This window comes from Capricornis sumatraensis, chromosome 21 (genome assembly GCF_032405125.1).
Source record: "Capricornis sumatraensis isolate serow.1 chromosome 21, serow.2, whole genome shotgun sequence".
Taxonomy (NCBI): Eukaryota; Metazoa; Chordata; class Mammalia; order Artiodactyla; family Bovidae; genus Capricornis; species Capricornis sumatraensis.
This window is the reverse complement of record NC_091089.1, coordinates 51,320,463-51,345,622: the sequence shown is the minus strand read 5'-3', so window position 1 is coordinate 51,345,622 and position 25,160 is coordinate 51,320,463. Positions and strand designations below refer to the sequence as shown.

General features: G+C 48.6%; 1 protein-coding gene across 2 annotated transcripts in view; it reads left to right on the top strand.

Annotated features, from left to right (window-relative positions):
• DYM (dymeclin) overlaps nt 1–22,690 on the top strand; it is a 391,990-nt gene extending 369,300 nt beyond the window's left edge. For both annotated transcript variants that reach the window (XM_068994002.1, XM_068994001.1), the window contains one exon: nt 22,171–22,690. In XM_068994002.1, coding sequence (XP_068850103.1) covers nt 22,171–22,320 — 150 coding nt within the window. In that variant the 3' untranslated portion in view covers nt 22,321–22,690. The remainder of the gene's footprint in view (nt 1–22,170) is intronic.
• The last annotated feature ends 2,470 nt before the right edge of the window (nt 22,691–25,160 follow it).

Genomic DNA, 25,160 nt, shown 5'->3' with positions numbered 1-25,160 from the left:
GGGCTCAAGGAAACCATATCACAAAGATAAAGACTCATTAGAATGGAGCCAGACAAGGATGGAACCGGATTTTATTTGTCTGTTTGTTTCTAGTGAAAAACAAAAGTAACAAAGGTCACTGGACTCAACATATGACCATCAGCAGAGGAGACTCTTGAATTTATTTCTGGATCTGTCTCTTCTGAGCCCTCATCTCCCTTTCTGGGGAGGGGCAGCGGTGAAAACCAGCCAAGCCTCCCTCCCTCCCTGCCCCCCTGCTCCCTCCCTTGCCCGGGTGGCTCTCACCCTCTCCTCTGTTCACCCCTCTGCTGTTCCACCGTCATCTCAGGTTCAGTCCCTCACCCTGTCACCTGGACCCCTGATCTAGTCGCCAAGCTCCTTCTCTTCTGGGGGCTTGCTTCCTGCCCTCCTCAATCAAATGGATCCCATTGCTTCCTAGGTAATCCTCCACAGCAGCATTCCAGTCCGACCACTGCTCTGCCCAAACACACACAGTGGCTTTTGCACAGACCAGAGTCTAGAGTCGGGCTCAGTAAGGATCTGTAAACCGGCCCTTCAGCTCTGTTTCACATCACTCCCCATTTTAGTCCCCATTTTCTCAACAGCTTGAACTTGGGCTGGTCCTTGGGCACCCTTGTGCTTTTCTGCCTCTGTGTCGTGTCTTATGTCTCCCCCTCTGTCCATAATGCCTTTCTTCCTATCTTCGCATGCCCAACTTCTACCCATCGTTTACAGACCACTCAATTGCCACCTCCTCCTTGAAGCCTCCCTTGATGCCTCCATTTAAAGTGATGACTCCCTTCCGTGAACTTCCTTACGTTACGCTCATTTGTACACCTACACGATACTTATCACTTCTGCCTTGTCTTATACTTATTTTTATAAATGTTTTATCTCCAGATGTAGGTTGTAAACACCTTGGTGCAGGCTCTGTCTTTCCTTTTTGGTGTTTTCTATGACAGTAGTTCTCACTGGTAAGTCATCAAAGGTTTTTTTCTTTAAGCCACAGAGAACCAGGACCAGATTTGGGGGTGAGGGGAGAGGTGGGCGCAAAGTTTGCAGGATTCTAGTTCGCCAACCAGGGTTCAAACTGACACCCCCTGCAGTGGATGTGACAAGTCCTAACCACTGGACCGCCAAGGACATCCCCCTTGACCAGAACTCACCGTTGCACCTGTGGCCCTCTTGTGCTCTTTGGAGGGCTGAGACCTTTTTCTTGTTTGGCCAGGCTTCCAAATAATTCCCTGTGCTGAAATGCTGCCCCACCTCACCGCCTCCTTCAGGACCACTCAGGTCCACCATCACATCCCAGCCTCCCCACCTGCTCTCATCTGCAGGGTCTGCGTCTTTCCTAAGCCACCATAGCTCCTGACGGGGGGGGGCACGTTCCTCACTCAGCAAAGTCTGCGTTCAAAATATAAGCCATATGCAAACCTGTGTCCAGTCCAGGCGTCTTGTGGGAAGTGTACAGACGGATGCCTGTGGGTGGGCCAGCAGGCACCTAGCACTGGAGGGGCCTTGAAGGACATTCAGGAGAGTGGGAAGCGTTTGAGCCTGTTGTGTTGGAAGCGATAAAGTGGTGGGGAGGACATCTAAGCTCTGAAGAGCAGTCTCAGAAACAGAGCCTCACGGAGCAGGGAATTGCCTGGGGTTTGCAGAGGACCTCAGAGAGTCGTTTTGGCAGAGGCTGATGGTTTGTATAAAGGAGAGGAAGCAGACGGAGCTAGGAGGTCACTTGGATTGTTCGTGCACATCCTAGAATCCATCTAAATCAGGACTGGTAATTAGTACATTGCTTCTTCTAAACAATAGATTACACTGGAGAATTGCTTTTTGATGACTCCCCCCCCCCTTTTTTTTTTTCATTTGCACTCGTCTTAACTCTCCAAGTAACTGTTATGATTACTTAGAGGCCATATGACATGTTTTTTGTCAAATACTTTTATGGTACAAAGGATCACTCTAACTTAATTTTAATGAGTTATCTTAAAAGTAGAGCAAGAAATTTTTACCTGTTTGATAATATGTAGGTTAATATTTGGGGATAAAATTGTAGGATTAATGCCAAAATAATTCAGAGGAAGGAAGTTGGAAATAGCTGAAACAAAAATGACCATCAGTTGACCGTGATGCCCGTGGTGGAAGGGCACACTCTTCTCTCCACTTCTGTGCATGTTGTTGTTTGTTGTTCACTGCTAAGTCAGGCCCAGTTCTTTATGACACTGTGGACTGGCCAGCTTCTTTATCCTCCACTATCTCCTGAAGTTTGCTCAAACTCATGTCCATTGACTTGGTGATGTGATCCAACCATCTCATCCTCTGTCACCCCCTTCTGCTCCTGCCCTCCGTCTTTGACAGCATCAGGGTCTTTTCCAATGAGTTGGCTCTTCACATCAGGTGGCCAAAGTATTGAAGCTTCAGCTTGAGCACCGGCCCTTCCAATGAATTTTCAGGGTTGACTTCCTTTAGGATTGACTGATTTGATCTCTCTGCAGTCGAAGGGACTCTCAAGAGTCTTCTCCAGCACCACATTTTGAAAGTATGTGTTCTTCTATGCTCAGCCTTCTTTATGGTCCAACTCTCACACCCGTCCATGACTACTGGAAAAACCATAGCTTTGATTAGATGGACCTTTGTCAGCAAAGTGATATCTTTGCTTTTAAATACACTGTCTAGGTTTGTCATAGCTTTTCTTCCAAGGAGCAAGCGTCTTTTAATTTCATGGCTGCGTGTGGGCATCCCTAATAAAATGTTGGGGGAGATGTTGGGCTTTCGATGGTACCGAGTAAGCCTTCAGCCTGGGCTGCTGGCCCAGCCCTCACAGCAGCTCTGGGGCTGCCGTCTGTGCCTCGCTTTGCCCTGCTGCAACCCTGACCACCAGAACAGCCAGAAAAACGGCCAGGAGTCAGCCAGTTGGTTGGGCTCTTGGTATAGTCACAACAAACGATGAAGACCCATCAGCCAGATGGCAGAGGAGACCATTATTTTTGTATCTGCCATTGTGTTAAAATACCATATTTGTTAAATCATCAGTGGTTATAATTAAAATGTAAATATTAATACAAAGGAAGGAAGGATGCATGGGTTAACAGGTCACCTTACAAGAGGGATTTAATCAGAAGTTTTATCTTAACATCCTTCTTCATCAGAAAGTTTTTTGTATGTTCACTAGGATGGAGAAACTGTGGAAGATGTATCAACAATGTAAATTACTCTTGCAGTAAGCACAATAGTCTCTCTTCCTTAAGAAAGTAAAGCAGTATTTTAAAAGCCCCAGAACTCAGATGTCATCCCTTTCGTGCTAAATATACAATAGTTCTCTTTTAGGGGAAATTTATAGTTTCACCTTATTTTCCCAAATTTTTATTTTTTAAAAAATGAAGCAAATGTTCGATAGTCTTTTCTCTAAATAAACTATGTCCTTTTCTCTAAGTATAAAAAAAGTATTTTATCATTTAAGTATTCCTCTAAAATATGTTGATTGTTTAAATTTAGAATTTCTCTTAGAAATATCCTTCAAAACGTTTCTGAATACTTTGGAGGTAAATTCCAATGTTAGTTAACATGCTTGCAGTGTATAGCAAACTGAGTTATCGGTGGTTAGTCCCTGAAAGCAAATTAAGAGATAAGCAATGCATGTTGCTTTATTGAAATATGTAAATTTGGATTAATCAGAGCCTGTATTGTAAAACGTAAGACTGCTTCCTGTTAAACTACTGTCAGGTTTTGGAAATGACCATAGATCTTCAAATACTTCACCTACAAATCTTTTACTTGCCTTCTGTGGCATTGCTTTGAAAAATAAATAAATAGACCAACCAACCAAAACAGAAAAGGCAGGGGTCCCGCTATTCCCAGTTTTCCTTTGACTGTACCTGTCCCAGGGCAGGAGATGAGCTCGTTTAGGGCCCTTCTGGGGCACTGCTTCCGTGGACAAGGCCAGAGTCGGCCAGCAGCCCTGCCCACCCCTCGCTGTGCCCCCGGCCCCACGTGAGTCACTTAAACCTCACAGCCAGCCTTCCGCATCGGCCCCTTACCGCCGGCAGAGCAGGCCTCATCAGCAGTAATGGTTTACAGATGAGGTCACTAAGTGTCAAAGGAGTCACGTTATTTGTCCAAGTTTATTAGTGTCAGAACCAAGTCTAAAATTCAGATATCCTGAATTTTCTCTCCATTACGCCATTCAGAGCCTAGATGGGAAAGATACATATTAGTCTTCAAAGGTTATGCCTCCTTACCATGGTGTTTATTTCAGTCTCATGTAATTGGTACATATGACCATTGCCATGAGGAGCATAAAAGTACCAACTGCCTGCCTTTTACAACCTCCAGCCTGTCTAAGCTGGGGAATTAAAAGGGACAGGAGTCCAGTGCCCTGCCTGGTCCAGCCTCGGCTTCCAGGCTGTGAATGACAGAGGGCACAGGGCTCCGGCCCCTCAGTTGATACTTGCATTTGTCCCACCCCAGCCCGTCCCCGCTGCACATGGAGTCACTGCTGCCCAGAACACAGGCAGCATCACCTCCCAGCCTCCTTGCTTAGCTCTTTCCGACCACTGTTCCCCAGGTCTGTGCCCCTCTGGGTGTATATCCTCCTATTTAAGACTTGCAGATTATTTAGCTGTTTCTCCTCAATTTTAGAATTTCCATTCAGCTCAGAGCACATTCGAATCTTTTATTCAGGTTGCTTTGTATGTAATGGGGCTTAAAATATGGCTGCAGCATCTTTAGCAAAGTGTTTTGGACTAATAAGTGATTTATGATTTGTCTTTTGTCCTGAGTTTCAGGAATACCTGCCTCTCAGGAACTGCCCTCACTCTCAAGAACTTGAGAGTGAGACTTGGAAATCAGAGGTGTTCCAGAAAAGGCTGCATCCTTTTGAGGTTAAAAAAAAAATTAGTGTCATTCAGTGGTGGACAGAAGTGTGAATGCCCAGGCAAGGGCAGAAGTTCCAGCTTCTTTGAAGTGTGCAGGAAAGGACTGGTGTTGATTGCTGATAAAGCTGTGGGTTAGAATGTTTCACGAGGATCACTCATCACCACCTGGTCCACCTCACTGTTCTGGAGCCACAAGCCGGTAAGAATTTGAAGCCGGTCCCTTTCAAATCCTACACCCACGTCCCTGAGAGGAATCAGGTGCAACTATGTGGCCAAATCAGAGAAGAATGCACATATGAAAGGATCTGCGTTAATGAGTCTGAGGGGCTGGGACTACTGCCTCCATGTGCAAAGGGCAGTCCTTTTTTTTTGGCTGCACCGGGTCGTCTTGCTGCGCTCGGGCTTCTCGTTGCGGTGGCCTCTCCTGTTGCACAGCACGGGCTCTGGGGCACTCCGGCTTCAGTTGTTGTGGCCCATGGGCTCGAGAGCACAGGCTCAGTAGTGGTGGCCCACAGGCTTAGTTGCTCCACAGCATGTGGAATCTTTCTGGATCAGGGATCGAACCCATGTCTCCTGCATGGGCAGACGGATTCTTATCCACCATACCACCAGGGAAGTCCAAGGGCAGCCCTTTTTATGTGATGTTTCCAGTTTATGAAATACCCCTTTTAAAGATTGTACGAAGGTAGTAGGGTAGGTGTGAGGCTTTGACCCAGGATGTGAGCTGTGTCAGTGCCAGGCCTGGGCTCTGCAATGAGCCCCCTTCAGAGCATGTAGAGTCAGTCACTCTTTTCTGGGCCTCCCAGTCAGGTTGGCTAGTACCACCGCTTTGCCACCTCTGAGCATATGTTTTAAAAAATTTGCCTGCAGTGGTATTGCTTATTCATAAAATGGTAAAACATTCCTTTCTTAAAAAAATTATGGGAAAAAATTAAAATCATGTGAACTTAGCTGGTATACAGTGCAGTTAAATTTCCAGCCTGCCCTGAAGCCTGCACCACACTCCCATTTTGAATATGGAGGGCTGGTTTTTAAACTTCTAACACACTAAGACAAGAAACTTAAAACTTATGTATTTTGGTATAGGAAAGGGTAAAAGCAGGCTCCATGAATAGCAAAGAACAGGCTTTTGTCAATGGAAGATTAGATCATCTTGAAGCACTGTTTCGTTTTTTTTTTTTTTCCGCCATCCTTTCCCTTTTTTTCTCTCTTATTACCTTCACTTTGTTTTCAGACTCCACGGAGATGGTTCCCAGCTTCTGTCTGTGTCTTAGGGCCAGCCTACCCAGTGGCCCCAAATACTTATTTCTTGTTAGGTCTCTGCCACATTTTAGCCTTGCCATCTGAAACTGTTGTTGTTCAGTCACTAAGTTGTGTCCGACTCTTTGTGACCCCATGGACTGCAGTATGCCAGGCTTCCCTGTCCTTCGCTATCTCCCGAAGTTTGCTCATATTCATGTCCAGTAGGTCGATGATGCCATCCAGTCATCTCATCCTCTTCCTTGTCTTCCTGCCCTCAATCGTTCCCAGCATCAGGGTCTTTTCCAGTGAGTCAGCTCTTCACATCAGGTGGCCAAAGTATTGGAGCTTGAACTTCAGCATCAGTCCTTCCAATTCAGGACTGATTTCCTTTAGGATTGACTGGTTTGATCTCCTTGCTGTTCAAGGGACTCTCAAGAGTCATCTCTAGCACCACAATTTGAAAGCATCAATTCTTTGGTGCTCACCCTTCTTTATGGTCCAACTGTCACATCTGTACATGACTACTGGAAAAACCATAGCTTCAACTGTGTGGACTTTTGTTGTATAATGAAATAAATGGTTGTTATTAAAGGCCTCGGTATCCCCACGTGCCAGTTGAGGGAGCCATACGTGGTGTCTGTCCTAACTCCCCTGTTGGAGGATACCCTTTGCCATCCTGCACCATCCTTCTTCCCGATTCTTGAGAACCTGTGCTCCTTCATATGGCTCCTCCAGAATGGAAATTCTTTCTCTCTCAGCTCATTCTTTCCCTTCTGCCTTCCTGAATCACAGAATATCTAGGACCCAAGAATTTGATTTTCTAACAGGTGATACCAATGCTACTGGTCAGTAGATCTCATTTCTCTAACTTGGGTGGGGGTAGGAAATGGGTATAGTTTGTTGGGGGGAATGTCTGTCACTCTCACACACTCACACACTCACACTCACACACACACACATAAGTGTCACCATCAGCACCACCATCTCTACCACCCAGTCACCTGAATAAACTTCACCCCTCACCTGCTGCATAGCCCTCTCCCTGATGCCTGAAGAGTCCAGGAAAAATGAGTACAGTTCAGACTCCGAGCCCAGCCCCGTGCTCTCTGCCCCCGGCCTCTGAGCCCACTCTTCATTGCTGCCTTGCCTGTCCCTGCCTGAAGTGGTGGTCTCCTCACCCCTTCTCTACCTTAACAGCCCAGCTCCCCCTGCCTCCAAGGGGACTGTCCCAGACGCAACAGATGTATTCATCTCCTCCTGCTGGAAACTTTTCTGTGGTTCACGGCCTGTATCGCTACTCTTGGTATTTAACAATGAGATGGACATTTACATGTTTCGTTTGTGCATTTACAGTTTGTCTCCGTGCTAGATTTTCAGCTCTTTGACCATCTGAACTTTGCTTTATACTTGCCGTTCTCCATAAAGTTTTCCACCCGACAGATTGATTAGTTGACTAAGATAGAATGAGAAGAGAAGAGGAACAAGTCTGGTAAGCTAGGGAACCTCTGGTTCTTTCATGTAGTTGTGCGTATTTTGGAATATATACATCTTTAACTTGCAAAACTTTTGGAAGTTTAAATCTCAAGCACATTTTTTTCACTGTAAAATAAAATGCAGCCTGTATTCCCTAGATGTGTAGGGATATATTCCCTAGATACATAAAATACCTATTTTATACAGCTTTTTGGTTAATTCTTCTGTAATTATAACATAGCAGGTGTAAGTGCTAAATCATAGACATCTGTGGTGGTCCACATTAGACGGGGGATAGTACACCACTCAGCTCCTTCAGCTTTATAGTTTAGTGTACAGTGGGACAGGTTCCCCTTCTTAGTTTTGGTCCTCGTGGTCAAATCACATGGCTCCTGTGCCAGTGTTCCTCTCATCCCACCACCACCACCCACCGCCCTTCTCAGACATACCCCACCACCCACTTTGCTCTGTCTTTGCTTCTTCCTGTTCATGTTTTCCTTGGGAAAAATTAAACAAACTGCTTCGGTCAGTTCATTCTGATGCATTCATTGCTTATCTCCTCTATCTTGGGGTTTTCAGTGAATTGAGCGTCTCACAACTGAGGGCTGTTTTACATAGTGAGACAATATCTTAGTGTGGTGTGTGTGTATGTCCTTAGTTGCTCAGTCGTGTCTGAGTCTTTGTGACCCCATGGACTGTAGCCTGCCAGACCCCTCTGACCATGGGATTCTCCAGGCAAGGATACTGAAGAGGGTTGCCGTTCCCTTCTCCGGGGGATCTTCCCAACTCAGAGATTGAACCTGCATCTCGTATGTTGCAGGCAGATTCTTTACGATCTGGGCCACCAGGGAACCCCCTTACAATGTGATGCATCATACCAAATCAAACTTTTGAATCATTTGATAATATGTTTACTGGCTTCAGGGGGATAAAAACACAACTATTTTATCAATAGCATTTTTTTTTTTTTAATTTTGAGGCAGTGTCAGTGGCTTCCCCAAAGGGAACAAGCTCAAGTCTAAGGGAGTTTTGGACTAAGATAATGAGTATGTTCCCTGTATTAGAACAGTTTCTTGAGGAAATCAATGTATAGTCACTTAATATGAATTCCAGTTAACTTGGTGGACCTTATATAACTGTTAAGGGTTTTTATGGTTTTATTTGTACATTTTTGTACCTTCTTTTTAAAATTGAGTCTCTTCAAGTGCTAACATTCTGTGATTCCAGGATCCCATAGTATAATGGTCCAGGAAAGTAATACAGATTTTTCTAGGTGACCTAGGCCTGTCTAGTTGAAGCTGGGAGTGCTCATTTTCTAGATAGCTCTGTCTCAGTGACATAACCATGACTGAGTGGAATCTAAGGCAGACTCACTCCCTAACAACAAACAGGATTATTAGGAATCTTCTGGAGCATTCTGCTGCTGCTCCCTTTCCTCCCAGTTTCCTCATTCCCTTTATTAGTCCTCATGATTGTGGAGAAGGAAACCAACCTCATTTTGTGCTTTTAATTCATCAATCACGAATGTTGGAGCAACCACGGGTCCAGGACTTAGCCTCTGACAGGAAGTCACAGATGTGGTTCGTCTGCTGATGGATCATACTTGCGTCCCTGGGAAAGAGAGCCATAGGGAGCACTGAGGCTGCACTTAGGCTGTGAACTGCTGGCCTCCTTTAGAATCATGGGATTTAAGTGGAATTTTCTCCAAGTAGATTGAAGAAAGTGTAATTGGCTTAGCAACCACAGGCTTTTCGTAGAACACTGGGAATAGATTATTCTTTCCATAAGCAGAGGGAAAAATTCTCCTATATGGTGGATGCAGAGGGATATTGATGATCAGAGCCTTGTTTTAACTTCCTGCTAAGAAATAATTCAGGCAAGACTTTTTAAGAAGACTTGAAAAACTGTCACATTTGCTTATAACTTAAATCCTAAGAATGTTCAAAGGAGATAACTCTTAAGAAATTAAAGACAACTTCTTACCTCTGCGTTCATCTTAGTTGGAATTCTCTTTCCAGATATCTCTGACATACTGTGGTAAAGAGTGTCTTCTCGCCTAATATAATCACAGAGACTCTCTTTCAATCATAGGCACCACAGTCTGTCTGGGGAATGCCAGCAAAGCGTCTTCTGTGTCTTTGTCCCCACAGCCACCACGTGTCACCCACATGTATCTCCCAGCACGGACATTTCAGACATAGCAAAGATCCTTGCTTTTCCAGAATTTGTCTAAACAAGATTCAGAATCTTTCTCCAAAATCTCTATCTCCCACTCTCTCTTAATTCACATATTAATCTGAAAAAAAAAAAAAACAGTATAAAGAAATATTATCACAGACGCACTAATCAGGACTTACTGTTTACATTTTAAGGCCTTAACTTACCCCATTTTAAAAACCATATTATAGTGTTGACAAAAGGAAAAAGTAAAGGACTCATTAAAAACGAACGTTTCTCCATTCACATATTATGTGTCGGTTCATGACTAGTACATTTTGATGAACTCATTTATTTTCCATAATTAGGTATATATTGAAATATAAAATATGACTGTGACTATCTATATTAATGTCATCCATTATCCAGGATCCAGTTTCCTAGGTAAGCCAGATTATGACAGTGGTAGGATGGTGGTAAGCAAGGAGAAGAGGTAGTTTGAGAAGTAATTTATTGAGTTTGTAAGTATTGCCCCCAAATCCCAGTTAAGTCAGTTCATTTGCATCTCAAATTAATTTGGCTCATTTTGCCCCAAATAAATTTGGGCAGTTATTCCACTGACTCATCCAGTGTACAGGACTCAATTTTCCCCTCTTGTCCCCCACCTCCCCAAAATGCTTACCCGCTTGGTCATACCAACTCTTTGCAACCTCATGGACTGTAGCCCACCAGGCTCCTCTGTCCATGGGAATTCTCCAGCCAAGGATACTGGAGTGGGTTGCCATGCCCTCCTCCAGGGGATCTTTCAAACCCAAGGATCGAACCCATGTCTCCTTATATTGCAGGCGAATTCTTTACCATCTGAGCCAACAGGGAAGCCCAAGAATACTGGAATCGGTAGCCTATCCCTTCTCCAGGGGAACTTCCCAACCCAGGGATCAAACCAGGTTCTTCTGCATTGCAGGCGGATTCTTTCCCAGCTGAGCTACCAGGGAAATCCGCCACCCACCCAACACACCCCACTCCCGCCCTGCCAATAACTCTGAGTTTTTTACAAACAGCTATTTTTACCTCTTCATTCATTCATTTATTCATTCACTCAGCAAATATCTCTCAAGTCCGTGGCAATCTTCTAAACTGGATGCATCAGTAGCGGGGGGGTGGGGGGAGGGGGAAATCCCTGCCCTCATGGAGCTTTTATTCTACTAGGACTTTTATTTCCTAGTAATGCATTTTTTTTTCCCTGGGATCTCACTCTCTTAACCAGGTATCTGAAAGTGAAAGTGAAAGTCACTCGGTTGTATCTGACTCTTTGCGACCCCATGGACTACACAAGGGAAGCCCAAGAATACTGGAGTGGGTAGCCTATCCCTTCTCGAGTGGATTTTCCCAGCCTAGGAATCAAACCAGGGTTCCCTGTATTGCAGGCAGATTCTTTACCAACTGAGCTATGAGGGAAGCCCTAGGTATCTGAGTCCTGTCCAAAATAAGGAGCCCACTGCAGGAAGAATACACTTTTCCAGTCATCTGTGGCTCCCCCTCTGGGCTGGCTTTCAGACAAGAAGTATGCCAGTAAATTCTTAACTTTTGCCCTTCATCTCCCACCATGGAATCAAAACATTCTCCTCCTCCCGGTCTGCTGTATTCAAAATAATTTGCATTTAGAACAGGTTTTTGGATACTACAGTACTCAGTCAATACTCGGTCAGTACTCAGTGCTGCAGCTCAGTCTTCTTGAGGAGTTTACACCCTTGGCAACTTCAGCTGCCATCTCAGAGCTAATGGTGTTTAAATTAGAACTATCTATCCCCAACATGCCTCTTCTCTCAATTCTAGGCTCACTGAATGAATAGATATATTATCCCAGCGCTTGAGGCCCCTGTCTGTCTTCATCCCTTCTTTCCAGCAGCATCCCCAGCTGCTGGCCTTGGAGCCTGTGTCTGGGCCCTACAACTTGCCAGGCCTGCAAGTGTGTCATCGGCCTCAGTGTTTGCCCACAAGTTCTCGCCACGAGCAATGCCAGCTTCCTCCCTGCCCCCAACCCAGCCCCTATAGGTCAGTACCCACTTGTCACAGCCTGTCTCAGGGAGAGCCTGTTCTTCCCTCCTGCTCCTGCAGGCTGCCCTACCAGTGCCCCTTCTCCCGAAAAGAGAGAGAAATTTCAAACGGAAGACATCCCCATTTCATGACCCCCTTTAACCTGGACCTGTGAGAGAGAGTCTGTCTTCAGACTCCAGCAGACTTCAGATTCTGGCTGATGGTGTGATGGTGGAGAATTCATCACAAGTGTAGGCTCAATCTTACATTGTATCTTTCTGTTTTTCCTAAGAGTTTTTGGGGTTTTTTTTGCCACCAGTCACAGAGCCATTAGTGTCCCTTGTAATCTCAGAGGTGGTCTTCTGGCCGGAGCTTTCAAAATATTCATAGGTGTCCACTCACCCTGGGTCTCCCAGGTGGTGCTAGTGGTAAAGAACCTGCCTGCCAATGCAGGAGACATAAGAGATGCAGGTTTGATCCCTGGGTTGGGAAGATCAGCTGGAGGAGGAAACAGCAACCCACTGCAGTATTCTTGCCTAGAGAATTCCATGGACAGAGGAGCCTGGAAGGCTACAGTCCATGGAGTTGCAGAGTCGGACACGACTGAGCGACTTAGATGCGGGCTCACCTTGTAGCTCTCTTCTTCCCAGGGAGATCCCGAAGGTGCCCACTGCCCAGCCAGCCAGCATGCGCCTAGACATGCAAGGTATTGTGACTGTATTCTGAGCCACCTCATGACAGACTTCTTAAAGTCAGCTTTGTATCTCTTAATTTATAATTTTTAATAAATCGCCCTTTAGGGAATTCCCTGGCAGTCCAGTGGGTAGGACTTCACACTTGCCCTACAGGGAGTGTGGGTTCGATCCTGCACCCCACACGGTGCAGGCAGAAGTGAAAGTCGCTCAGTCATGTCTGACTCTTTGTGACCCCCTGGAATTCTCCAGGCCAGAATACGGGAGTGGGTAGCCTTTCCCTTCTCTAAGGGATCTTCCAAACCCAGGGATCCAACCCAGGTCTCCTGCATTGCAAGCAGATTCTTTACCACCTGAGCCACCAGGGAAGCCCAGGAATACTGAAGAGGGTCACCTATCCCTTCTCCAGCGGATCTTCCCGACCCAGGAATTGAGCCCGGGTCTCCTGCATTGCAGATGGATTCTTTACCAACTGAGCTATCAGGGAAGCCCCCAAAAATAAAATTAAAGTAAAGTAAAAACAAATGACCCTTTCAGTTTTCTGTACTTCAGATTTAGTTTTTCATTCACTTTGAAACTAATTTGCATAAAACAGGACTGCTCCACATCCAGTGTTCCTTTTATTTACAGACCAGTGCTTATCTCCTTTATGTCAGTTAAGCAATAATATTTGATTCATTTACAGTGGATTCCATCAGACAAAGAAGAGCCTGCGGTTCAGGCTTGTTCAGATTGTAATTTAGCTGGACCGATCACATGGATGCTTCTCGTAGAGCTTGCGTTCAGGCCCACCCACGGTCGTCTGAGCCTGGTGTTGGCCGGTCTGCCTGCGGCGCGGCCCTTGCACCTTGTGTCATGTTCCCACCATTCTTCCTCCTGCTAGCTTATCCCCGCTGTTGGAGGAGCAGCAGTTACTCCTTTTCCTTTTCCTTTCCTCCAAGTGTAATGCTTCATATATAGTTGGCGCTCACCTCCTGTGTTTAGTTTAAGGACCCATTCCTGAAGGACCCAACATTACACAGTGAGATTAAATCAGGGAAGGAATAGTAGGGAAACTGGTTCTTCATCCCCAATTTACCCCACGATAAAATAATTGCCTGTAAATGCCTACCTGGATATCTTATGCCGGGATTTTGAAATCAGTTTGCTTTCCATGTGCACAGAACCTGACCACCACAGCCCCGGGGCATGCCACTAGCAGCCACTCACCTCTCCCACCCCGTCCCACACCATCTCCCAGCAGTGATGGGCTGCCTCGTTGCCAGCCATCACCCATCACTTGTCTATTCAGAGGCTTGATACGGTCTTTGAAAGAATTTTTTGTAATGTGCTGTCTAGCTGTTTGATTTTAAAGCACACTAAACTTTCTGGAGCCACGCCAGGGACTTGCTAGAGTTTCTGATGCTATCTGTATAAATGGTGGAAGGGGGAAAACTCCATTGAACTTTTGCGGTAATAAAATTATTGCAGTTGAGCCCTACATCTGTTCGCTGAACTTCCTGTGGGTTTCTACCAGATCACATGGCTGACAGCAGAGACAGTCTTTAAAGCGTTTGGTCTACTTATTATACCCGAGTCTCAACCACCAAATCAGACCTTTGCTTTGTCTCTGGGCTGGGCGTCCGGATGTCCCACTGCGGTGGGTTGATTCACTGGAGCTGATAAAAAACATTCCGGCCAAACTCGAGAGAGTCTAGCATTACCTCTGGCTCCAAAAGTCAAAACAACAAGATTGTTGTAAGTAGCTTTGGATTGAGACCAAGCCCTGAGCTTGAGAGATGGGTTTTCCCTCCTTGTTGAGCTGAGTCACAACTGTCTCGGAAGGAGAGGGGTGAACGCCTGGGTCTGCGGTGACCAGCTCCCCACCCTCTCCTCACCCCTTCTTGCCGTAACTGTCACACCAAAGCCCCCATCCCCCCAGAGCCCCCTCCTCTGCTTTCCCGGATCTTCAGTGGGTTCTCAAGCCCATCTACCCAGGAGTCCCTCACTGAGGCCCGTAGGGGGGCCTTAGAAGGCAAAAAAGGAGATGAGGTAGACGAGGGAGGACGGCTTCAGAGTCGGGAAGACCCCGGTGGCCTGTGCCCTGCTGACCGGGTCAGGAGTGAAGATGCTCTCAAGTGAGGAACCTGGGCCTCCCTGAACCAGCGCAGGATGGCATCACCGTTCTTCACAGGCATGAAAAGAGCAGAGCAAAGAGTGACTTTTTCTAGGCTGTTGATCTGACATTCAGACTATGACATTTCTTGGGCTGAATCTTAACAAAATGTGTCCCCAGTGTCTTTAGTGTAAATAGAGCCTTTTGTCTTTCTTTTCCTTAGCTCTCAGAGTTCTAAGAGTATTGTTGTTGCTGTTCAATTGCTAAGTCATATGCGACTTTTTGTGATCCCATGGCCTCCCTGTCCACCACCAACTCCCGGAGTTCACTCAAACTCATGTCCATCAAGTCGGTGATGCCATCCAGCCATCTCATCTTCTGCTGTCCCCTGTTCCTCCTGCCCCCAGTCCCTCCCAGCATCAGAGTCTTTTCCAATGAGTTAGCTCTTCACATGAAGTGGCCAGAGTACTGGAGTTTCAGCTTTAGCATCAGTCCTTCCAAAGAAATCCCAGGGCTGATCTCCTTCAGAATGGACTGTCTGGATCTCCTTGCAGTCCAAGGGACTCTCAAGCATCTTCTCCAACACCACAGTTCAAAAGCAGCAATTCTTCGGCACTCGGCTTTCTTCACAGTCCAACTCTCACATCCATACATGACCACTGGAAAAACCATATCCTTGACTAGACGGACCTTTGTTGGCAAAGTAATGTCTCTGCTTTTGAATATGCTATCTAGGTTGGTCAGAACTTTCCTTCCAAGGAGTAAGTGTCTTTTAATTCATGGCTGCAGTCACCATCTACAGATCTGTTTTAGAGGAACACATATTTTTAAGAATGTCTGTCTCAGTCTCAACCCAGGTGGGCTCTCTCTCCGACTAGATAGACAGGGAGACATTGGGAAGGGTGTCAAATTCGGTGCTCCTTGGACAGGGTTCGTTATGCAGAGGCTGTGCTCCGGTGTTTTCCAAATTCTTAAGATTTATGCCTGTTATTCGCCCTTTTAAAATCTTCCCAGTACACTGTCTTAAAAACAGCTCATTGCAGGAAAGAGGAAACTTTTTACCTTGTGCTTTGTTATGTTTGTTTTGTTATAGCCAATCCCGGAGAAAATGCTCTGTTTTTCTTACTGTTTATGCTTTATCCCCCTTTCTGAACCTTTTAAGTGCTGGTGAAAAATTTCAAGCAAATAACCCACAGCCCACTTGTTCCCTTGAGGAAGGAGGAGCTGGTACTAGAACTTGAGGGGCGTGAGCGTGTACTGTCTGCAGTGTTTGGGTTTTGCTAGTAACAGAAGTGTATCCACGCCACTCTGTCTCTGCTTGCTCTCTGGGTTGCCCTGTGTCCAGTGGCACACACTCCACGGAAGCGGCCATGCCTGGGACCTCAGCCCACTTAGCCACGAGCTCTCAGACCTCAGCAGGCCAACCACAGCCTCGTGTGTGTCTTGATTGTTAAGCATTTGGGGAGTCTTAGCCTTTAAAACCCAACTGTTGTCACCCCCCAGGACAGCTCAGGAACCTTCAGATATTGACCCTCTCCGCTGAGCCTGCCCCCAGGTAACGCCTGTCTGAGTGGCAGCCCGCAAGTGCTTGACGTGAGGGCTGTCCCTCAACCCAACTCATCCAGCCCTTTTCTCCAGGTGGACCCAGCAGATCCTGGGGGGCATGCAGAGAATCCCAAAGTGGAGCCCTTACTGGGGTCATCTCATAAAACCACACCCAGGAGACTCAGAAGAAGCCCAAGGCCCTTCATTTTCTGCAAGGCGAGAGAACCGAGTCCTGCAGAAACGCTGTGACTTGCCCCATGTGGCTCAGCCTGCCAGTGGCCGATCCAGGAAAGGGCCGACGCCTCCTGACCCCCAGCAGCCCGGGGCCACCTGGGCTCCAGAGCTGGAGAGCGGTCCCGTCCGTTCCCGTGAGGACACTCAAGCACAGAGGGCTAGTGACTTAGCAGCTGGGAACACGGAAGAAATGCTTGAGGTTCTTTATCATTACTAGAGAGACATGAAGACCTCGTGTCTGTGTGTGATGTAGACATTTTAAAGAAACGCGCAGCTAGGTCCCTGTCGACTCTGAGGGGCGCGCAGGGGAGAGGTGTACTTTTGTTTGGCCTCCAGCTCCTCCGCTTCCTAGCTCTGTCCTCTTTGGCGTCTTATTTGTTCTTTTGAGCCTCGGTTTTCTTATCCATTCAACATAGTTAATAAACGTATGTCACAGGGTTATGTGTAGAGTTGAAGCCATGCGCTCATTCATTTAATTCATTGTTCAGCAGACATTTCCTCAGTGTCAGCAGTATGCTAGATGCTGTCATCTTAGCAAGGTCCCTGCCTTCCTGGGACCTGTGTCCTGGAGGGGAAGATGGTACCCAAGTAAACAAACAAATATGCAAGCTCAACCCCAACTGCTGTGGAGGAGACCAGCCAATGAGCTGAGAGATGCTGCTTGTTACTGGGTGGTCATGGGTGAGGTGACCCACGCCCCTGACCCCTGGGCACCCTCGGTGTGTCCCTTCCTCAGAGTGCCCCTGCTGGGTGGGCTCTGTGAGCCAACAGGAGGCCTGGCGTCCCCACGCCTGGCCACCTCAGCCTCTCCAGCCGTGTCCTCTCGGAGCTAGACGTCACACCCCGTTGGAGGTTGTTGCGTCTGCCACAGAACTATCCAGGGAGACTGATGTAAAATACAGCTTAGAGGTGACCCCTCTCTTCTCATCACGATAGCTCTGAACTCCCCTCAGAGCCAAGCCCCACCTCCCGTCCAGTTAACCAGCTGCAGCGCAGGGATGTGCACAGACAGGAAACCATGCATTTGTTCATACAGCTCGCTCTTCAACAAGTGAGGATCCAGACAGATGGAAGGCCCTTCTTCAAAACCTACCTTTGCTTGTGACAGAACTTTACTACTCTCTCCAGAGTGAGATGGATCATTTTGCAGTAAACTCAAGCAAAAATAAAAACAAGGCATTTTCAGCTTCGTTTCTACCAGGTGGTGGAAAGGGAAGCCCTGGAGGGTGCCAGATGCTTCTCCTGGTGGCCTTTTCCTGGATCTGACTGCTTGTGACCTAAAGGCAGCGTCTGACTCGTGACTCGTCCTAACGGGAGAGTTGTCAGAGTTTCCCCCAAACCACGAGGGCTACTAGATTTGTGCCAGCACATGAACGCAGTGCCATCCCCTGAGCAGCTCTTGCCTAAGTTTCTTTAGCTTAATTGGAGGGAATTCTTGAGAAAGCAATTTGCTCGTTCTATTTCCATCCCACCCTCCCTGGAGGGACAGAAAGCGGTCTCGGGTAAGCTGCCTCATGTCCTTTCCTGAGGCCTGCCTTCTTAGGAAAACCCCTGAATAGTCACTTGATGGAGAAAAGGCTTCACATCTTTTAGTCATTTTTGTCACTGACAACCAGAAATGCGTCGTATTTGTGACATTCCCACTTAAAAATGTAGGATGTTATTATTCCAGCTGAAAGAGACATTGCTGTGTTGAGGAGCAGGTTTCAAGCCGCCACCTCTGAGCCCACAGCCCACTCCCTCCCCTCCAAGACAGTGTGAAAGGTTTTCTAAGTTGAGGCCACTCCAAGAGCTAGGACTTGCATCCTCATTATTAGAGGGTGAAGTTTGTTTCTTCTTCGCACACACAGTCCACCATACTTTCTTGGTTCTTTTGGGGGGGCGCTGTGCTAGGCCTTCGTTGCTGTAGGGGGGCTTTCTCTAGTTTCAGGGAGCGGGGGCTGTTTCCTGTTGAGGTCTGTGGGCCTCTCACCGCGGTGGCTTCTCTTGCTGCAGACCACAGGCCCTGGGTGTGCAGGCTTCAGTGGTGGCTGCACTTGGACTCGGTAGCTGTGGCTCTCAGACTTAGGTGCTCCGAGGCACGGGGAGCTTCCCAGACCAGGGATCAAACTGGTGTCCCCTGCATTGCAAGGTGGATTCTTAAACACTGGACCACCAGGGAAGCCCCACTTTCTTGATGCTTGACATCTTTGTGGGGTTGGTCATTTCTTTCAGGACCAGCAGTGTGTGGGTTAGGTTCTGTCCATATAGTGACAGGGCCCCGTGGAGCCTTGGAGAATTGGATCTGGGGACAGAGCAGTAGGCTGACTGTGGTATCTGTGACTGTGGTATCTCTTGTCAAACTTTCCCACCGAGTCAGACCCAGGCTCCAATCCTGACTCCTCCCCACGTGCTGTGTAACCTGAAATGAGCCACTCAGCTGCTCCAGGCCCCACCTCACCTTCCATCTGTGGAGCTGGCCATGTGGGCCTTGCCAGGACACGTCTGGGGAGCTTCTAGGCCGGCCTGGTGCTCAGGGAGTGCTCGGTTGGTGGCAGCCGCTCACTGCACCCTGTTGCTACAGATGCAGGTTTTTCACGGAAAAGAAGATCATTGTGTTGCTACCTATAAAACACCTGGTTCCGTGACAAAGACCTTTTGCCACCTCCGAGAACCCTGTCCCCATACCTGAGAACTCCGTGCCAGGCCAGAAGCGGTGCAGAGCACGTGAGGAGGCTCATCAAGGGTGCCCGGGCCCCAGAGACTGCACAGCTGCTGAACATCTGTGGCGCGCCCAGAGACTGTGGGCCCAGGGTGGGAGGGGTCCCGCAGGACGGAAAGCCGGGGGACCGAACCGAATTCCAGTCAGACCAGGAAGCGCCAGAAGTGCCGCACCCCCCACTGCTCGTGGTTTGTCTGCCAGACTGACCCCCGGAGCCCAGCGGGAGAAGTGGTCCCTGTGCACGAGCACCAACACGGCCCTCAGCGCACACCGAGACCATTAGCCTGCACTGAGGAGAGGAGAGGACTGATTCAGAAACACTGATGCCCTGAAAAGGCCTGGGTTTGCATTCAACCTGGATCGTTTTGCAAAGTATGGGGTAAAATGTATGAGGGTGGATATAGCGGTAGGTAGGGCTGAAGTGTGGGCTGCTTATAAATCCCATTTGTGTATAGACTGTATTTACTGATGCCCTGGGAGCCATGGAGTGAAGTTGGTTTCCATTAAAGCTGTAACAGATGGGGACTGTGCCGTTGTGGTATGTTGAGGGAACAGCCGTGACCAGAGGACCCTCCTTCCCGTGATATCCTATACATTTTGCTAAAATTTAACTCAAAACTCTACTTGCCACAAAGAATTTCCTGCATAACCCCGCCCCAGGGTCATCATTCTGGAACTCTGAGGATCCAGCACTTAGATGTTAAGTCTTAATCACTGCACAAGTTATCTGAAAAATCTCTTTAACTCTGTGTGAAAGTGAAAAAAGTGAAAGTGTTAGTCGCTCCGTCGTGTCCAGTTCTTTGCGACTCCGTGGACTTTAGCCCACCAGGCTCCTCTGTCCTTGGGATTCTCCAGGCAAGAATACTGAAGTGGGTAGCCATCAAGGGATCTTCCCAATGCAGGGATCAAACCCGAGTCTCCAGCGTTGCAGGCAGATTCTTTGCTGTCTGAGCCACCAGGGACCCCCATGTGTGTAACTCCTTACTCCCGCCCCCTCTTAGCCCCTAACCCACTACCTACCACCACCACCCCTCCCCCCACGCCCTCACTTTTTGTTTAAAATTTTTTAACTCATTTTAGTTCAGGCTCATTTTCCCTTCACCTGGACCAGGCCCTGTCCCCTCCAGTGCCCTCTAGTTCTCCACCCTGTGATCAAGTGGTCCCTGCACAAAGCCTCTCCCATCAAGCCCCCCTCCTGAGACCCCTCAAAGGTTTCGAAGGCCCTTCGAGCGGAGGCCAGGACTCTTCATGCGATTCCATCCTCCCCTCTGGGCCCTGCTCACCAGGGCTGGCTCCCCCACTGTCCCTCTTCTCGCCTCCAGCAAAAAGTGCCTCATGCCTTCCCTGCCTGCTGTTCCCTCAGAAGGCGCTGGCTTCCCTCTTCGCCTGGCTGCCCTTCCACCTCCCGCAGGCCTGTGTAGCCACTGGTCCCTCCTTAGTGGGACTCCCTTCTTACGATAGTAAGTTCCCTACATACACACCTTCAAGTTGCAGACTTTCAGAGGTGCATTCGGTCAACATCGGGCAGAAGTGAAACTGCAGCTCGCCCTCTCTCCTGTTGCTGACGATCCTTCAGCTCTGCCATCGCCCACCTCCTCCCCCCGCTGCAGTCAGTAGTTCTTGCCTGGCCACTCGGTGCCAGCCCCTGTGTGCCAGCCCTGCTATACTACTGTGCTTGCCAAGGCACTGAACTGTAAGATTAAAAATGTTTCCTTTATTTTTTGGTTTGTTTTTTTTCTCTGTATTATTTGTTTGAGAAGTATTATAAATCTATTACATTATAATACTGTGTAGCCAGTTGTGTCAGTTGGGTACCTAAGCTAACTTGGTTGGACTTACAAACGTGTTCTCAAAACAGAGCTCATTCATATGTAGGGGACTTACCGTACTCTTCCTTACTCACCTCCATTGTTCCGTGGCTGCCGCTTCTTTGTCCCTCTGCTCCAGGAGAAGTAACCTTCTGTGAGGACAGGGACTATGCATGGTGAGGCCCTGATGCACACTGCCTGGTGTGCACAGGAGCAGACATCCAAGCAATAGAATAATGAGTGAGTGACTCACGTAAGAGAGATTGACTACTGTAATATACGTAAAGTATTTACCATTGTGTCTGGGACCTAATTGGTCCTTATATGGTTGATTGCTTCTTTGAGTCATTCATCAAGTCATTTGTTAAGTGTCTGACCACTCTCTGAGGGGACACAGCCGCAAACACAGTGAATATAGAATCCCTGCTCTCGTGGGCCATGCGTTCTGTGTGTGCGTCTCCCTTCTTCTCTCAGCCCTCCCCCTCGACCTTCTGCCCTGCCCCTCCTCCTGGGACCCTTGCCCCTTGTCCCCGCCCCACCTGGGACACAGGTCACCAAACTGCAGCCACTCCTGCTGGCGTCACCTTGGCCTGAGAAGCATCTGCACCAGGGACCTTTGGGGACCCCAGGCTCCTTGGCTGCCAAAGGGGTGAGGAGACGTCACTTCCCCTGCCCTGGCTGGAATAATAGATCAGGAGTAAGATCAGAAAATGAGAAGCCCCAATCCTGGTGAAATGCTGCGGTGAAAGTGCCACTTCCAGGAATCTGCACGTGTTCTTCCTTCTCACCCGGGACTGCAGAGTGCAGCTAGGCCACCCGGAAGCATGGCAGAGCCAGGCTCCCCTCTGCTGCCCGCTCCACAGGGCCGGAGTGCCCCCACCTCACCCCCACCCGCCACGTCCACCCGGGCCTACGGTGCTGCCAGCCTGCACAGTGAAGGCCGAGGAGCTGTGGGGGGGAACGTCCTTGCCTCCAAGGTGACTCAGCCCTGAGAGGGAATGTGTCTCAAGGAGACCCAGTCAACAGGACTCCAGCCACGCAACAGACAGTCTCTACTTGAGCACTGTCTGCCCCAGGCAGGGCCTGCTTTCCCGCCTGACGTCTCTCGCTTCGCCTCATGCCCTGACCAGGGCCGGTGGGCTTGTGTGCCCTTCCCTCGGGGGATTCACCCGGCCTCCAGGGGATCATCGGGAGGCTGGATCTGTGGCCCAGGGCTCCCAGGCCCCCTGCGCCCCCCACACACTGTGTACAAACTCCCGCTGCTCTCACACAGGCCTGTGAGATTGATCAACTCATCTTGTTTTTGTTGCAGAAATTTCCAGAACTGAAATTCAAATATGTGGAAGAGGAGCAGCCCGAGGAGTTTTTTATCCCCTACGTCTGGTCCCTGGTGTACAACTCAGCAGTAGGCCTCTACTGGAACCCACAGGACATCCAGCTGTTCACAATGGATTCCGACTGAGAGCGGCCCCGTTCCCCGCCCCCCACCCCACCCAGCCTCTGACCCCCTCCAGCCGCAGCCCTTCTACTTATGTTCTTTCTGGGGAACGGAGGTAGACAGATTCCCTGGTGTGTCTTCTATTAAAGAGGATCACACAGGCGTGTTTCCCTTGCACACGTGGGTGTGGAAAATTGGTGCCAGTTGGCAATAGATCACTCAGTTTAGATTCTAGTGCAAAAAGTGGGAGGGGGGTACGCAACCATAATAAATATAAAAACCAGCTATTTCACATGCAATCTTATTTCTAAACCAAAAATCTAGAGCTTTTCCAGGAAACCTGATGCCTTAGGCATATAACACTTTATCAGTGCATACTTCTTTTTCTTTTCTTTTTTGCATGCTCAGGATTTTTGTTTTGAGAGTGTGTGTCTGTGGTGTGTTTGTGTTTCAGCATTGAGAAATATCAATCTGAAAAGATGACAGGACAGGAATTAATAAGGAAACGAAGCCGTGTATGTGTGTAGTGGCCTTTCAGAGGACCCGTGAGGGAAGCCTGGGCAGCTGAATACAAGCCTGGAGATCCTCCACATCTTTCCCTCAAAGAAAGAAATGGCTCCTCCTCATGAAGCCCAGATTAGCTTTTCTGTGGATTTGGCCTCTGAGCTATAGCTGAATTAAATTGGAGTCTAGCACAAATTAAGTTAATCTTCTCTGTATTAATCATTAGGAAAAGAAAAGCTTCATTTTGAAAGCAGTCTTTTTTTCTTCAACCAGACCAGTAGGAGAAAAAGGAGACCAATTTGATTAATACGGTGTTCCACACCAGATGAAAGACATGTTTTCTTGTCCATCTCTGACTTTGTTTAAACTCTTCTGGGGCCTGTGTGAGCCACAGTTGGCTCCCTGAGCTCCTCTGAGGGACGCGGCCACTGGGGTTGCCCTGGGCAGAGCAATGGTCACCGAGGACAGAAGGGATAGGCCTTTAGAGCCACGCTCTGGGCCCACGGCCACCCCTTTGGGCCTAGTTTCAGTCTCAAAGACACAAAAGTTATGTGCTTTTCTGCAAGGGAAGCACCCGTTTCAACCTGCTGTTGCCTAATCTATATCACAAGCAGCTTCTCTCCTGTCCCCGGGCTGGCGACCAGAGTCACTTCGATCCATCGCCAGCGTCTCTCACACGGAGCCCTGGGAAGGTTAAACACGTGACGCGCCAGCGCGCCTTTGTGTGGTTCCCCCCTTGAGAAGCCCGGCTGCCCGTCCTCTCGGCAGTGTCTGAGGCCGGCCGGTTTCATCTTCGGCAGGACAGGGCTGAGACCAGAGCTCCCCGAGGCTGGCTGGCTGAGGCAGGGCCTGCGCTGGGTGGACGTGCGGCCTGGCCACTGCCTCCTCAGCCTCCGGCCTCTTGAGAGTCTCTGCCAGTGGCTGGGACCCTGGGGTTTCCCTGAAGGTCACAGACAGGGCCTCAGACCAGCAGGTGAGGCCTGTGAAGGGCTTCTGCTTAGTCTGGCCTGTGGGGGAGGCAGTGTGAAGGTGGAAGGCGGAGTCCTCCAGTCAGAAAGGAGAAAATCCTGGATGCCCATTTCAGGCCACAGTTTTTTATATTTCCTCTATGGAAGCGTGATACATAGCTTTAATTTGTTTCCCGAGCGTTCTGATCTGCTTCCTTTCCTTTAAACCAAAACGCAACTGTTTTAAAGGGTCACGTGGCACAGAGGAGCCCCTGGTAGGACCCCAGGACTGTCCTCAGAGGCTGAGGAGCGCGCAGTGGCGTGGGACAGTCCCTGGGCTGCAGGCCTGTCAGTTCTGCCGACAGGAGGACTGGAGTCCCCAGCACTCGGCCACAGGGCAAACCCAAGAGAGCTTTGACAGGGGAGCCGCGCAGCCTCTTCCCCAGGCGCCCCGGCTCACGGGGCGCCCCCACAGCCCCGTTCTCCAACAGTGTCCTCCCCTACCCCCCGCTCGTAACCACACGGTAGAGGTCCTCACGGGCCTAAAAGTTCAGCTGGGGCTGCAGCCCCAGAGGCAGCGTGCAAGCACACGCTCCAGACACCACTGCATCACAGCCTCGGCTCTGCAAACCCTCCAGAGGCTTTTCTTCATTTTTGTGAAAGATTTATTACGGGACAATAAATTTAAAATGATAAACTTGAATTATGCTTGCATTAATTTGCTTTAGAAATTTTTTCGGTTTTCCACAAAGCAAAAACATGTAGAATGAGGCAACACAAGATCATTCATTGTGTGTTTGCATGTAAACTCACATCTGATTTTGCCCAAGATACAGAGCTATTTTTGCAGTGTGTCATCTATCATATTGTTTGTTTTTAAAAGAATGTGCTCCTCTCAGTAGCACCTTTCCTTAAGAGTTCAAGGCACTGTGCAAACAAGCTTCAGAACTGTAGCTCTGGTCCCATCACCCACTGAGGCTGGTGTCGCAGGATCTGTGAACAACAGCCTTGCAAGGTCGGCGTCACAGAATGGCCGCCATTCAGCAGTGCAGATGGAAGCGGGGCTGTGGAGGAGCTCAAGGACAAAGACAGAGAAAGGAAAGAAGGTCCCTGAAGCACAGAAAGTACACGGTACACACAGTCCTCTTCTTCGGAAGGAAATGAGAGGAGCTGGAGAAGACAGGAAAGAACATAGGACCAGCGTCAGTGGGAACACTCAGCTGAGTGTTCCTCCAGCTTGTTAGAACATCCCCGCCCCCCGCAAGAGGAATGTGGCAGGGGGTGCTTTTAGGCCCTAAATTTCTTAATATCTCATTCTTAAGGCAACATACTGTCCTTTCGGTTCTGTGCAGCTGGGGTCTTGCCTCAGGCATTTCAGTTCTCTGCATAACTGAGTCACTGCTTTCCAAGAGC